General features: G+C 41.1%; 1 protein-coding gene across 3 annotated transcripts in view; it reads left to right on the top strand.

The window, feature by feature from the left end:
- LOC117257872 (tyrosine-protein phosphatase non-receptor type 7-like) overlaps nt 1-16,815 on the top strand; it is a 39,328-nt gene that overhangs the window by 2,709 nt on the left and 19,804 nt on the right. For all 3 annotated transcript variants that reach the window (XM_078169681.1, XM_078169680.1, XM_033628241.2), the window contains exons 2-6: nt 1,284-1,373; nt 7,954-8,111; nt 8,442-8,622; nt 8,753-8,837; nt 8,918-8,997. In XM_078169681.1, coding sequence (XP_078025807.1) covers nt 8,005-8,111; nt 8,442-8,622; nt 8,753-8,837; nt 8,918-8,997 — 453 coding nt within the window. In that variant the 5' untranslated portion in view covers nt 1,284-1,373; nt 7,954-8,004. The remainder of the gene's footprint in view (nt 1-1,283; nt 1,374-7,953; nt 8,112-8,441; nt 8,623-8,752; nt 8,838-8,917; nt 8,998-16,815) is intronic.

Genomic DNA, 16,815 nt, shown 5'->3' with positions numbered 1-16,815 from the left:
TTCCTGTCCTGGCACAATCAGACATTTTGTTCATTTCATTTTAATTCTCGACTGTTTCTCTCTGGTCTTTGCTGTTGTTCAGTCACCAGCTGCTGTGACTCAGAACTGGTCTATTAATGTTATAAATACAAATAAAACATGGCAGCTTGGAACAATAATAAAATCAATAATGTTTTTTAGTTCATTAGAAACATTGTGCTGTAATAGCAAACATGAGGTGACATTAACTTTACCTGATAAAACATTTGTTGACAAAATGACATTGAAGAAATTCTTTGTAATTTTGTTTTTGCCCAACAGTGTTCAGGTATTGAAGTTAGTTTAAACCTTTATCACACACCATATGAAGACTTTATCCGCCAAAACAACTTCCTGTTTAGTTTTATTATGCTCATCATCATCATCCTACTGATCCCCAATATCTTTGAGACATTAAAAATCTATCAAAACACAACATTGGGCGTCTCAAGAGATTTGTGTTATTTTTGCAGGTTGAGCAGTAGCGCAGCTTCGTATAGCTACGTCGCTTCAACAGGTGGAGAAACACAAACACTGACAGACCTGCTGTCACTAGGTGCTCCACTGTGATTGGCAATTGTTATGTGGGGGGTGGCGTTTAGCAAGCAGCCAGCTCCTCTATCAGAGGGAGCGTTAGCAGCAGCTCAGACACTCATCGTGTCAAACACAGCAGAAAGTTTAGAAAAAACTGATGAGTGAAAAACACTGTGGAGGTGTGACGCTGCATCTGTGTGTTTGTTGTTTTTCCTCGGTGGTAAAAAAAACAAAAAAAAAACAAAATAGCGTCACAGTCGTAGATTGTTTTGTGATGTGTTTCTGTGCTGCTGGTGTCAGCGGTGTGTTGTCTGATTTGACATGAATGATTCATGAGCAGCTGTTGTTGGTGTGTTAATAATCAACGCCTGGAGCATCTCTCTTCCTCTCTTTTATTATCTATCTATCTTTTCATTCGCTCTCTGACTCATTTTCTTTTCCCCTCAGGTCTCTACCTCTCTTGCTGTACCTGAACACCTTGAGTCAGTTACGGCCAGAAAAACAGGACATGTCTACTCCTGCTTCTTCTTCTCTCTCATATTTTGACGTTCTCTTCTTCCCTATCACTTTCTCTATCACTCCATTCTTCCCTCAGTTCACGTGTCTCTTCTTGCTGCAGTTTGTCAGTGAATCATCGATCTGAAGGGAAACAGAGGAAACGAAGATCCGTCTTCTCTTTCACCTCTAATTTAACTTAAGTCACATGTTCAGTGATTATTGTGTTGTTGTAGGTGAAAGTCAGAAGGAGCTCCAGACTGAGAGGACGACTCACACCTCCCTGAATCACACAAACACACAACATCATGGCTGACGAATGACTGGTAAGACTTGTCTGTAATTCACTCTCTACATTATAACTAACTCTCTACATTATAACTCTAACTCTCTACATTATAACTCTAACTCTCTACATTATAATTCTTACTCTCTACATTATAACTCTAACTCTCTACATTATAACTAACTCTCTACATTATAACTCTAACTCTCTACATTATAATTCTTACTCTCTACATTATAACTCTAACTCTCTACATTATAACTCTTACTCTCTACATTATAACTCTAACTCTCTACATTATAACTAACTCTCTACATTATAACTCTTACTCTCTACATTATAAGTCTAACTCTCTACATTATAACTAACTCTCTACATTATAACTCTTACTCTCTACATTATAACTCTTACTCTCTATATTATAACTCTAAATCTCTACATTATAACTCTAACTTTCTACACTATAACTAACTCTCTACATTATAACTCTAACTCTCTACATTATAACTCTAACTTTCTACATTATAACTAACTCTCTACATTATAACTCTTACTCTCTACATTATAACTCTAACTCTCTACCTCAATATTAATACTTATTTATTCTTTTAAAACTTCCTGTTGCTGGTTTGTTGAGTCTTTGAGGATGACGTGCTGAAAGATTCATGTGTATAATCCAGTGTAACGAGCAACACAATGCCTATTATTATTGAAATCATTATGTTCATGTGTTCACTAAATGAGACTTAAGGTCTAGAGCGCCCCCTACAGGCTGCACTGTTTGTCTTAACCAAAATATAAGCAGATAAACCCAGTCCCAGCACTAGAAGATTTCTAGAAACCATGACTAAGTTGCATTCGTACGTGTCATACGTGTCATATCAGCGTTTCTGCAATGACATAGTATCTGAGCTTACCTCATCAGGAGGTGGAGGGGATGGTGGATGGTGTGACACCTTGAAGAGACACCTGCCAAGCTGCAGCGACTGTTCAACACACAACCAAATGGTTTGTTCATAACGTCATCACTGTATTTTCAGCAGCTTTTAGCCACCAAACTCTCGTGAGTTTTTCTCGTGAGGATAGCCTGACAAAAAGTGGGTGTTATTTACGATATCATCGTTGCATTTCCTGCCGCGATTGTGAAATTCAAAGTGGTTATTTTAAGCCAAAACGTGATGTTTTCCAAGAACCAAGCTGTTGTTCCTAAACCTATATTACATTAACTCTATGGGCCCTAGGCCTTTTTGGGGTATTTTTACTGCCTTTACTTTTAAGCTCATATCACAGTCATTATAAAGGCTACATACACATGCTATATCTTGTTTGTTTTTTTTAGGACAGTGTGGGCTATCCAGATTTGCCATCATTACATGTCCTCCTATGTGCCTGTATTTTATATTAATTTTCATATCAATGAAAAAAAACAAATCCGTATGACTAAATTCTTACATTTTTACATGTATCTCACCATAGCAAGTTGGAAAATGACATATTCTGCCATATATGAAGAGGGGAGACTCTCTGGAATCTGGCAATATAAGAACCATGATGGTGGGACATTCTGTCACTTCACAGCTGTCCAAAACATGTGGTTTGTGCCAGGCGGACATGATTGCCAGTATTTTTTCATTATTGCAAGAAATTCCATTGACGCATTCACAAGTCAAAAATGTGTTTTATCTGAAAGAAACATTTAATATTTACATCTAAGATAATAGAAAAATAGTCAACCAAGTGCAATGATGTCCTCCAAGATAATATTTGCCTCTTTGTTTGCAGTAAACAAAGTTTGTTGTTGTTTTTCAGTTTCGGTTATATATTGGGGGGACATTTTGGGCATTAGTGGGAGGGCATGTGTCCCCCTCAATGTATATGGTGACTACGGCCCTGTCATGCATGCATAATTAGGCTACAGTTGTCTGGGTGCGCAAAGGTGAAGTGGCTGGTCTTGTCATACAAAGTTTGATGGAGTGTCAACTGGACAATATGGAGATATTTGCATTTTGAAAGCTGGACTACAAATGTGGATAGACAGGGAGAAACACACGCAAGCCTGAGACATGGTAAGATACGATATTCCTCACTATATGAAGTGACTGATAACAAGATCTGTATAATGGATTGTAAAGAAATTCGTCAGGATTTTATTTGGTAGACAATTGATCTGTATTTATAGCATGATGGGATGACAGCACAATGATGTGTGTGGTGTCACTGGAAAGCTCTTCTCCTGCGCTTTCATGTGATATGTATGGCATTTCTGTGCGACCCTGCATTCGCGAGTAATCCATCCAAGAGTGCAAAGCTGTGTGAAAGGTCTGTTATATGTAGTTTTAGTGTAACTTTATCATTTTTTTCACTGTGAAAACATTGGACTATTGACAAGTGCTTGGTCTTCTCGGAAAGCTATGATTCCGCTGTTTCACGTGATATGTGTGGCTTCTCACTATGATGCACAGTTGTGGAGAAAATCCATAGAGAAGAACAGGTGTGAATTTGGACGCACTATGCGTCCTTCGGGCCCATAGGGTTAAATACAGCATTGTTGAGAAGAAAAAGAAATCCACAACTTTTACAACAACTTTTTTCTGGCTATTGGGTTGATCAATGTGTCATAATAGAACAGTTTGTGTGATGTCCTATGTCCCATAGATGATGTCACAGAGGTTCAGTTTAGGAAAAGAAACTCAATGAGGATGAACCTTAAATGATTGGAAGGTCATGGTTCTGAACACGCGTGGAAACGTTCTGTCTTTTGTGACTGGTCCACCACCTCAACCTTCCTCCTAACTGGACCACTTCCATCTTTACTCCCATCAGCAAACTGGTCACATGATCACAGCCTTCAAAATACGTGGGTTATACACAAATTACTGGCTCATGATTACAAAGGATATGTATGAATTTTGGTGCATTACTTTTCATAGACAAACATACAAACAGTTTATTAGTTCAGTTTCAGTTTAACACTCAACAGAGACATCAGGTCACTGTTCTCTCAGGGATGACGACCATGGACACTGACTGAAAGCTCTCACACCTCTGAAAATATTTTATATGTTTGATCTGACAGAACAGCAGCTGTAGAATGACAACACTTATGGCTCATATCTTCTGCTAGCAGGTGTGAAATGAATGCTGGGAAACTTAACTGAGAAACATTTGGTCTGAGTGATGACACAAAACAAGAAAAGACAAGAAGTCAGACTGAGAAACGACTAATCTCATGACCAACACTCAAGAACAGCTTTGTTTAAATTCAGTAACAAAACACTGCTACTGTGTGTGTGTGTGTGTGTGTGTGTGTGTGGGGGTGGGTGGATGTGCTGACTTCCTGCTGTGAGGAAACTCTCTTCCGATGGAGAAAGACTGAAACGTTTCAGATCCAAAGTGATGTGGAAACACACACACACACACACACACACACACAATATGTAGTAGTATCTGTTGATCGTGATTCAGGCAGGTGGAGATTTCAGGATGACATGCATCCTGTGAGTCTGACAGGAGCTTCATAGTCACATCAGTAATTTAGTCAACATGTCAAACTTCCTTCACTGAGGCGGCATCAACAAAACCGTCAGAAGTAACTTGTCAGTTTAATGTGACTTTTTCTAAAGAAGCTCATTAACGATAAAAACACAGAGCCAATGCAGAGCAGAAGCTTGAGGTGAAATAAATCTGAAACATAACAGAAAGGTGAGTAAAATACGTGTTCTTGTTTTCAGAGAATTGGTCGGGACAAAATGGTGCTGCTGCTGGGTAGACTCACAAGTCAGTCTTTAGACGCTTTGCTTAACTAAAGACTGATGACTTTCTTCCTGATTTTGTGTTTAGATGGGTGGATACAATTTCAGAGTTTAAAAAACTCCCTACGTTGCAGAACCAATAGTAAATCTGCAGGGCGGTCCTTCGGTGGCTCGTTGAACTCTTGTGCCTTTAAACATAGTCCCACTAGAAACACGTGTAGCGGTACAAAATGGCTCAGCCGCGCTTGCAGAAAAAGCCGTCAAAGTTAGTGGATGTTTGTCGCATTTGCGGCGACACATTCTCGCCAACTAAAACAAAGAAACATAATCTTTTACAAGGCCATGACTCATCCGTCAGGCCGGACTATAACGTTAGAGGGAATCGCCTTGTTGTTTACAAATACTTCCGGGTAGAAAACCAGCAGAGCTTTTAGCTACATATATATATATAAAGTCTATAAACACAATGATTGAACAAACATTACTATTTCTTAGCCGTTAGTGGTGTCTGTAATAGGTAATAACTCATTAAACGGTCTGTGAAAATTTTTTTTTTTTCCAGCGGATATCTTAGTTACAACATGATTGAGCTAGCAAAGCAGTTTTGTGTTGCTATGCTATGTGTGGTATTTATTCAGTTTTGGGAAATCACGATGTCTAGAAAGCATCAGTGGCTGCAGGTGACAGGGACAGCTAACACTAGCAGCTAAGCTAACATCAGGACATCATCTGTTAAAAGCCTCCCGTTGTCGGATACGACATGAAACTACTCCAGTTAGCTCAATCATGTTGTAACTAAGACATCCGCTGGAAAAAATATTTTCTTTACGGATGAGCACACGTTTGATAAAACGGAGTTAAATCTCTTGGCATCCATTTTCAAGCTCTCTGTGTGTTTGTTTCCTTGCGGACGAGAAAAGGGGGAGCGCACATTTCCGAGAAGGCATGTCCTTTTCAAAAACGCAAGAGGCGTTGCTTTGTTGCCGGCCGTCTTCGCCGTTGTGTTAAACACACTTTAGAAAGGAGTGTCCCCAGACTATCAGAAGGCGGAGATCTCTGATTGTCTGGTAGCAAGACTAGCTGCTGGGAGACAGTGAAGGGACCATAAGATTAAAACTAGGAGCTAAAAGAGGCTAAAAAACTCTACAGAGCTGTAAAGATGGTGATGATTGTGAGATCACACAAACTCAGTTGATTCCAACCACTTCAACAGTTAGTCCAGTTAAAACTCCACTGTGTCAGATTCAGGAGGATTACAGATTACAGATTACAACCAGCTGAAACTTCTCCTGGTTAGAATTCCTTCAGTGTTGATTGTTGAGGAGCTGGATTATCTCTCTTCCTCTCAGAAACATACAGGTTCCCAGTCAGCAATGTTTCACAGAGGGGCTGATAACTATGAACACACCAAGAGTAAGTGTTTGGTTTGTCCGATCTGGGCTACTGTAGAAACATGGCGGTGCAACATAGTGATCTCTGTACACAAGGACCTGCTGTACATATGAACAGCTCATTCTGAGGAAACCAGAACACAACCATCAGGGTCTGGGTTAGATCCAGTGTTGTGTTATATGCAGTATTATGTTAGAGACAGTGTTGTGTTAGAGACAGTAATGGGTTGGATTCAGTGTTGGGTCAGGGTTAGATCCAGTGTTGTGTTAGATCCAGTGCTGGGTCAGGGTTAGATCCAGTGCTGGGTTGGATCCAGTGTTGCGTTAGATCCAGTGTTGGGTTGGATCAGTGTTGTGTTAGATCCAGTGTTAGGATGTATCCTGTGTTAGGTTAGATCCAGTGTTGGGTTGGATCTAGTGTTAGGTTAGATCCAGTGTTGGGTTGGATCCAGTATTGTGTTAGATCCAGGGTTAGGGTTGGATCCCATGTTGGGTTGGATCCAGTGTTGTGGTAGATCAAATGTTGGGTTGGATCCAGTGTTGGGTCACATCCAGTGTTGGGTTAGATCCAGTGTTGTGTTGGATCCAGTGCTGGGTCAGGGTTAGATCCAGGGATGGGTTGGATCCAGTGTTGGGTTACATCCAGGGTTAGGGTTGGATCCATTGTTGGGTTAGATCCAGTGTTGGGCCAGGGTCAGATCCAGTGTTGTGTTAGATCCAGGGTTAGGGTTGGATCCAGTGTTGGGTTAGATCCAGTAATGGGTTGGATCCATTGTTGGGTTGGATCCAGTGTTGGGTTAGATCCAGTGTTGGGTTAGATCCAGTGTTGTGTTGACCAGGCTGTGAACGACCAGAGAGCTGACGGGAACGCGATGAGACGTATATAAAATACTCATGTTTTTAATTTTTCTTTGTCGTTTTGAATGGTGTTAAATTTTGTTTTAGCTGATGTGGGTTTGTCATTCTTACGCGACACAGATTGATCACAAACTCAGCAGTATGTTTGTTACTCCAACTCTTACCTCGTCACGTCCTTGTTTGTGCACTTTGACGTCTACATAAAGATGTCCTATGTTTCCTCCTGTGCCTTTTGTTAATGTTCTGGGACGTCATGTCAGTTTATACCTGTCACATCTGTCATTTCAAAATAAACTTCTGTTTTCACAGGATATGGTTGCAGATAGTCTCTTTCAAAAGTACAGAGTTGGTAAAACACATTGTATTTACATTTATTTGCTTCTGTAACAAAAGGACATGGTTACGTTTAGAAAAAACATGGTTTGGCTCCACATTCATACAGGAAGTGAACACTGGCATCCAGTCGGTAGTTTTTGGACCCATCCACCCGTTCCTTCACCCTGCTCACACATTTCCACAGACGGATGCCACAGTTTATAGACTTTAGTATTTGAATCAAACCAGTGCTTCAGTTCACTCTGACATTAATGGTCCATCTGTCTGTCTGTCTGTCCTGTAGGACGCTGTTGACCAACTCTAACACATAAAAACACACACAAACAAACACACCATGAGTATGTCGTCAGTGGGCTCAGCCCCCCCTCCTGCTGATGATGCGACCACGCCCCCACCAATGGCCACACCTCCTCGCAAAGCCTCCATCCGCCTGCAGGAAAGGTGAGAACACACACACACACACACACACACAACCAAACACAGTGTCTTTAATTCACTGAGAAATTCATCTTTTTCTTTATTTCTGTAGAAACGTCCAAAGTCCTCAAACGTCCTCACTGTCTGACTGTCCTCAAATGTCCTCACTGTCTGACTGTCCTCAAATGTCCTCACTGTCTGACTGTCCTCAAACGTCCTCACTGTCTGACTGTCCTCAAACGTCCTTACTGTCTGACTGTCTTCAAACATCCTCACTTTTCAGAATGTTCTGACTTTTCAGAAATGGGTCACATGAACAATCATCGTGCTCTTTCTTGATTGGCTCTTTTGTAGGCGGGGCTCAAACCTCTCGTTGTTATTGGATGTGAGCAGTCTGGGGGCGGAGCCCGTGTGCTCCGTCTCTACTCCGAAGGAGGTGTGGCTTCAGCTGCTTCACACATCGTCACGACCTCTCACACACTTGATGCTGCAGCAGGCTGCCGAGGACACAAACACTCTGAATGCAGAGTATCAGGTAACGAGACCGACATGTCTTCATGTTCGGAGACACTTCCTGTTTGAGGACATTCATGGTCACGTCTGATCTCTGTGTGAGATGAGGTGTGTTTGTTTTAACATCCAGCCCATCCCTGTCTCCTCCACAGAAGATCCCCCCGAACTTTGTGAGTGCCGCAGAGCTCGATGTTCCAGGACACATGATCAAAGACAGATACAAAACCATCCTGCCCAGTCAGTACCTCCTCCTGCACTTTATTGTGGACGCCATTTTCACTCTTGCTTATTGTTGTTGTTTGGTGTTCACTGTTTAGACCCTGAGAGCCGGGTGGTCCTGAGGAGCCCAGAGGAAGAGTCGGGGCCAGACCGCTACATCAACGCCAACTACATCAGGGTTAGAGTCTAACATTTAATACTGAGTCACTGCAGCTTTGACCATCAGGTGATGGGCGGCCATGTTAGCGATCTGTGTTTACAGCTGATCAGACCAATGAACTGATGAATTATTTAGTGATTATGTCTCTTTGGTGACGCCCTTTGATGACATCTCTTTGGTGACGTCTCATTGATGGCGTCTCTTTGGTGATGTCTTATTGGTGACGTGTCTTTAATGACACTTCTTTGGTGAGGTCTCTTTGATGGTGTCTCTTTGATGACGTCTCTTTGGTGACGTCTCTTTAATGACATTTCTTTGGTGATGTCTCTTTGGTGATGTCTCTTTGATTCAGTTCAATTCAATTCAATTCAATTTAATTTATAAAGCCCAATATCACAAATCACAGTTTGCCTCACAGGGCTTTACAGCATACGATATCAGTCTGTCCTTAGGACCCTCACAGCTGATCAGGAAAAAATTCCCCAAAAAAACCTTTAACAGGAAATAAATGGTAGAAACGTCAGGAAGAGCAACTGAGGAGGGATCCCTCTTCCAGGACGGACAGACGTGCAATAGATGTCGTACAGAACAGATCAGCATAATAAATTAACAGTAATCAGTATGACACAATGAGACAGAGAGAGAGAGATGCAGGACAGTCGGTAATGACAGTAGCCTACAACAAAATTAATGAAAGTCAATCAATCAATCAATCAATTTTATTTATAAAGCCCAATATCACAAATCACAATTTGCCTCACAGGGCTTTACAGCATACGACATCCCTATGATATGATATTATAATTATAATTTTGGTTATTGTGGTACAATATGTTGAAATGAAATATATTAATATCTGATAATGTACATATGTGACAATAATCATATGTGTATAATAACAGTAGAAGTATGACTAATGATAACAGCAGCAGCAGGAGGCATCTGGCAGGACCACGGCAGCAGCACAACCACACACGTCACACTATCTAAGTTAACCTGTGAGACAGTGGAGCACAAAGGGTCCAGAGAAGAAGCCGACTTAGTGACATGTAGTACGGCCAAGTTAGCAAGATGTAGTAACATGACGTATGGCGTCCATTTAATGATGTCTCTTTGGTGACGTCCATTTAATGACGTCTCTTTAATGACATGTCTATGGTGACATCTTAACGTCTCTCTGGTGACGTCTCTCTGGTGACGTCTCTTTAATGATGTCTCTTTTTTGATGACTCTTTGATGGAGTCTCTTTGGTGACGTCTCTTTGATGACATTTCTTTGGTGACGTCCATTTAATGACATGTCTTTGGTGACGTCCATATAATGACATCTCTTTGGTGATATCTCTTTGATGACGTCTCCTTGGTGATGTCTCTTTAATGACGTCTCTTTAATGACATCTCTTTGGTGACGCGTCTTTGATGACGTCTCTTTAATGATGTCTCTTTGGGGACGTCTCTTTGGTGATGTCCATATAATGACATCTCTTTGATGACGTCTCCTTGGTGATGTCTCTTTAATGACTTCTCTTTGGTGACGTCTCTTTGGTGATGTCCATATAATGACATCTCTTTGGTGACATCTCCTTGGTGATGTCTCTTTAATGACGTCTCTTTAATGATGTCTCTTCGGGGACGTCTCTTTGGTGATGTCCATATAATGACATCTCTTTGGTGACATCTCTTTGATAACGTCTCCTTGGTGATGTCTCTTTAATGACGTCTCTTTGATGACGTCTCTTTAGTGACATCTCTTTGGTGATGTCTCTAATTACGTCTCTTTGGTGACGTCTCTATAATGACATCTCTTTTGTGATGTCTCTTTGATGGAGTCTCTTTGATGACATTTCTTAGGTGATGTCTCTTTAATCAGTCAATCAAGTTTATTTATAAAGCCCAATATCACAAATCACAATTTGCCTCACAGGGCTTTACAGCATACAACATCCCTCTGTCCTTAGGACCCTCACAGCTGATCAGGAAAAACTCCCCCCAAAAAAACCTTTAACGGGGAAAAAATGGTAGAAACCTCAGGAAGAGCAACTGAGGAGGGATCCCTCTTCCAGGACGGACAGACGTGCAATAGATGTCGTACAGAACAGATCAGCATGATAAATTAACAGTAATCCATATGACACAATTAGAGAGAAAGAGAGACAGAGAGAGAGAGAGACAGAGTTTGAGACTTTGATTATTTACCGACTTTGATCATTTTGTTGATAGCGCCGTAGGCTCACTGCGAACAACACTTGACTCTGTAGCTCCTCTTAAAAAGAAGTTAAAAAAGCAAAGAAAGTTCGCTCCTTGGTATAACTCTCAAACCCGTAAGTTATAACAAATATTGCGAAAATTTGAAAGGAATTGGCGATTAACCAAACTGGAAGAATCTCGTTTAATCTGGACAGACAGTCTCAAAACTTATAAGAGGAGCCTCCGCAATGCCAGAGCAAACTATTACTCAGCATTAATAGAAGACAATAAGAACAACCCCAGGTTTCTTTTCAGCACTGTAGCCAGGCTGACTGAGAGTCAAAGCTCTATTGAGCCTTGTATTCCTTTAGCCCTTAGCAGTAATGATTTTATAAACTTTTTTAATGACAAAATTCTAACTAGTAGAGGCAAAATTCATGACCTCCTGTCCTCAGATAGTACCTATCTAACCTCAAACACAGCTGTAAGACCTAATATATATTTAGATTGCTTCTCACCAATTTCTCTTCAAGAATTGACCGCAGTGATTTCTTCATCTAAATCATCAACGTGTCTCTTAGACCCCATCCCAACTAGGCTACTTAAGGAGGTCTTTCCTTTAGTTAACACTCATATATTAGATATGATCAATATATCCTTATTAACAGGCTATGTACCACAGTCTTTTAAGGTAGCTGTAATTAAACCTCTACTAAAAAAGGCCACCCTGGATCCAGAGGTGTTAGCCAACTATAGACCAATATCTAATCTTCCCTTTATGTCAAAGATCCTTGAGAAAGTAGTCGCAGACCAGCTGTGTGATTTTCTCCATGATAATAATTTATTTGAGGAATTTCAGTCAGGATTTAGAGTGCATCATAGCACTGAGACAACACTAGTTAAAATTACAAATGACCTTCTGATTGCTTCAGACAAAGGACTCGTCTCTGTATTTGTTTTATTATCATTATTTATTATCTTAGTGCGGCATTTGACACAATTGACCATCAAATTCTACTGCAGAGACTGGAACACTTAATTGGCCTAAAAGGTTCTGCACTAAGCTGGTTTACATCTTATTTATCTGATCGTTTTCAGTTTGTTGACGTTCATAATGAATCATCCTTACGTACCAAAGTTTGTTTTGGAGTTCCACAAGGTTCTGTGCTCGGACCAATCCTATTTACTATATATATGCTTCCTTTAGGTAACATCATTAGAAATCACTCTATAAATTTCCATTGTTATGCGGATGATACTCGGTTGTATTTATCGATGAAGCCAGAAGAAAGTAATCAATTAACTAAACTCCATAACTGCCTTAAAGACATAAAAACTTGGATGAGCACCAATTTCCTGATGTTAAATTCAGACAAAACTGAAGTTATTGTTCTTGGCCCCAAACAACTCAGAGACTCTTTACACTCTAGAGACCAGAGCAATGCCATCTAGAGAAACTATGTCATCAGATGTCTCTTTTGTGACATCCATTTAATGACGTCTCTTTGATGACGTCTCTGTGGTGATGTCTCTTTGGTGACGTGTCTGTGGTGACGTCTCTTTGGTGACGTCCATTTAATGACGTCCATTTAATGACGTCTCTTTGGTGACGTCCATTTAATGATGTCTCTTTGGTGACGTCCATTTAATGACGTCTCTTTGGTGAAATCCATTTAATGACATCTCTTTGGGGACATCCATTTAATGACGTCTCTTTGGTGACGTCCATTTAATGACGTCTCTTTGGTGAAATCCATTTAATGACGTCTTTTTGGTAAAATCCATTTAATGACGTCTCTTTGGTGACGTCCATTTAATGACGTCTCTTTGGTGACGTCTATTTAATGACATCTCTGTGGTGACATCCATTTAATGACGTCTCTTTGGTGACATCCATTTAATGACGTCTCTTTGGTGACGTCCATTTAATGACGTCTCTTTGGTGAAATCCATTTAACGACGTCTTTTTGGTGAAATCCATTTAATGACATCTCTTTGGTGACGTCCATTTAATGACGTCTCTTTGGTGACATCCATTTAATGACGTCTCTTTGGTGACGTCCATTTAATGACGTCTCATTGGTGACGTCCATTTAATGACATCTCTTTGGTGATGTCCATTTAATGACATCTCTTTGGTGACGTCCATTTAATGACATTTCTTTGGTGATGTCTCTTTGGTGACGTTCATTTAATGACGTCTCTTTGGTGACATCCATTTAATGATGTCTCTTTGGTGACATCTCTTTGGTGACATCCATTTAATGATGTCTCTTTGGTGACGTCCATTTAATGACATTTCTTCGTCTCTTTGGTGACGTCCATTTAATGACGTCTCTTTGGTGACGTCTCTTTGGTGACATCCATTTAATGATTTCTCTTTGGTGATGTCTATTTAATGACGTCTATTTGATGACGTCTCTTTGGTGACGTCCATTTAATGACATTTCTTTGGTGACGTCTCTTTGGTGACGTCCATTTAATGATGTCTCTTTGGTGACGTCTCTTTGGTGACGTCCATTTAATGATGTCTCTTGGTGACGTCTCTTTGGTGACATCCATTTAATGATGTCCCTTTTGTGACATCTCTTTGGTGATGTCTATTTAATGACATCTATTTGATGACGTCTCTTTGGTGACATCTCTTTGATGACGTCTCTTTGATGGCGTCTCTTTCATGACAGAGTCTGAGGTTTTTCTTCAATTCATGTTTGAACAGCAGATTTTTTAATAATAGTTCTGCATCGTTTTGTCGTATTGTTTGATGAGATCATCCTCACAAACACACACAACCCTGTCCTTCTACACTTCTCACTGACATTATGCATTCCCCATCATCATCATCACCATCATCATCGCCATCATCACCATCATCATCATCATCATCATAATCATCATAATCACAACCATCATTATCATCATCATCATCATAATCATCATCACCATTAGGGCTATGACAATAACCACATCACCACAATACCGCGGTCACGTGATGCCTACTGCGGTGAAGAGGTCATCACCGCACATGGATGCTGGATGCTGTGCAGGTAAGAAGAGAGGCTGAATCCTGCGGAGCGGCAGAGAGACGGAGGTCAGGGGAGGACTGGTGGTGTAGCTGCGGGGCTAGTTAACATATTCCTACGGAGGTGGAATCATTTTGCTGCACAGAATGGGATTCGGTGCTACCATCGTTGAGGAGATATATCATCAAGAGGAAAACCGCCGCAGAGAGTGCATCACAAGGAGTGAAAACTTTGCAGCAATCACTAAGTTAAACTGGAAAAAATGCCTCAGGCCTGCAGGAGCTGATGGACAGCTTTCAGTCGAGTGAGTAATATTGTCCGTGTCATGTCTTTGTTTGCTTTTACCGAGTGACCTAGCGTACCTGTCCCAGAGCCAGTTGCAGCTGTTGCTCACCGGTGTATCCCTCCGTGCAGAACATAAACACACTTTAGTTCATGTATCAAACCTCTTCTAAAACGACTAAAACGGACTCTCGTTTTTTGAATTAATGTTTAAACACGTTGATTTTAAATGCACGTGCAGAAATGCCAGCTTCGGCGTTTCTGTAACGTTTATTTGTTCACATTTACCATAGGCAACGATATCCATCATGTTGTCTCAATATGAAAATGATCAGAGTATTCCTTTAAGTCGCCAATTTGGCAACATTTTGGATTTGTGCAAGATGACAAGGGGCAGCCAGTGAATTTGGATGAGGCAATCCACCTTATTTTCGAACACGGAAGTAAATAGTGATCAACTTCCGTGTTTTTGTGCGTGACTTCCAGTCAGTCGCTTTCCCTTATGCTTTCCCTTACCGGAGCTAACGGTGCAAGCTAATTTTTTTCAATTTTCAATTGTTTATGTTAGGCAATCAGTTAGTTAGTCTGTGTATTTTATATAGATAACTGTGCCCACGTTTCCGTTATCCGGTAATTGCCGGTAAAAATAATTCCTTCTAAACGCGAATAAATCACACGTCAATCAAAAACTATGAACCAAAAAAGCACAATCTATCCCGAGTGAGACAAACTGCTTGATCCCCGTCTCCAGTGTACCAGCAGAGAACCTGCAGAACCAAATCAGCGAAAAAGCACACCGGGCTACACAGCCTCTCTGCCTGAGCAGCTGAAGCTGCGGCTCGCACCCTCGACACACCGACAAACAGACGGTGCTTCTGCATGCCAGCCAAACGTGTGCGCAACTGTGAGAAATAAATATGTGAGGTGTACGCTGCTTTTCTTTCTTTCTTTCTGTCAGCGACATACACTCCTAACACAGGACAGGTTGTTTTTATTGACTGAGTTGATTATTAAGCCATAGTGATGCGAGGATTGGCTCTGATAGCACCTGAATCAGCATGTACGCATCAACTATCCAGCTGTTACAACATGATTGAGCTAGCAAAGCAGTTTTGTGTTGCTATGTGTGGTATTTATTAAGTTTTGGGAAATCACGATGTCTAGAAAGCATCAGTGGCTGCAGCTGACACGTTAACACTAGCAGCAAAGCTAACATCAGGACGTCATCTGTTAAAAGCCTCCCGTTGTCGGATACAACATGAAACTACTCCAGTTAGCTCAATCACGTAACTAAGACATCCACTGGAGAAAATCATTTTTTCAAGGACAGTATATTGAGTTATTACAGACACCGCTGATGGCTAATGTTTAGCCCAGCTAATCTACGTAATCTAGTAACCATTGTGTTTATAGACTTTACAAACATCAGATTAGTCTAAACAGTGATATAGTGACGTGAGAAATGTGATATGTACATATATACAGTACAGGCCAAAAGTTTGGACACACCTTCTCATTCAATGCGTTTTCTTTGTTTTCATGACTATTTACATTGTAGATTCTCACTGAAGGCATCAAAACTATGAATGAACACGTGGAGTTATGTACTTAACAGAAAAAGGTGAAATAACTGAAAACATGTTTTATATTCTAGTTTCTTCAAAATAGCCACCCTTTGCTCTGATTACTGCTTTGCACACTCTTGGCATTCTCTCCATGAGCTTCAAGAGGTAGTCACCTGAAATGGTTTTCCAACAGTCTTGAAGGAGTTCCCAGAGGTGTTTAGCACTTGTTGGCCCCTTTGCCTTCACTCTGCGGTCCAGCTCACCCCAAACCATCTGGATTGGGTTCAGGTCCGGTGACTGTGGAGGCCAGGTCATCTGCCGCAGCACTCCATCACTCTCCTTCTTGGTCAAATAGCCCTTACACAGCCTGGAGGTGTGTTTGGGGTCATTGTCCTTTTGAAAAATAAATGATCGTCCAACTAAACGCAAACCGGATGGGATGGCATGTCGCTGCAGGATGCTGTGGTAGCCATGCTGGTTCAGTGTGCCTTCAATTTTGAATAAATCCCCAACAGTGTCACCAGCAAAACACCCCCACACCATCACACCTCCTCCTCCATGCTTCACAGTGGGAACCAGGCATGTGGAATCCATCCGTTCACCTTTTCTGCGTCTCACAAAGACACGGCGGTTGGAACCAAAGATCTCAAATTTGGACTCATCAGACCAAAGCACAGATTTCCACTGGTCTAATGTCCATTCCTTGTGTTTCTTGGCCCAAACAAATCTCTTCTGCTTGTTGCCTCTCCTTAGCAGTGGTTTCCTAGCAGCTATTTGACC

This window comes from Epinephelus lanceolatus, chromosome 8, assembly GCF_041903045.1.
Source record: "Epinephelus lanceolatus isolate andai-2023 chromosome 8, ASM4190304v1, whole genome shotgun sequence".
In the NCBI taxonomy this organism is placed as follows: domain Eukaryota; kingdom Metazoa; phylum Chordata; class Actinopteri; order Perciformes; family Serranidae; genus Epinephelus; species Epinephelus lanceolatus.
This window is presented reverse-complemented; position numbering and strand designations above follow the sequence as displayed.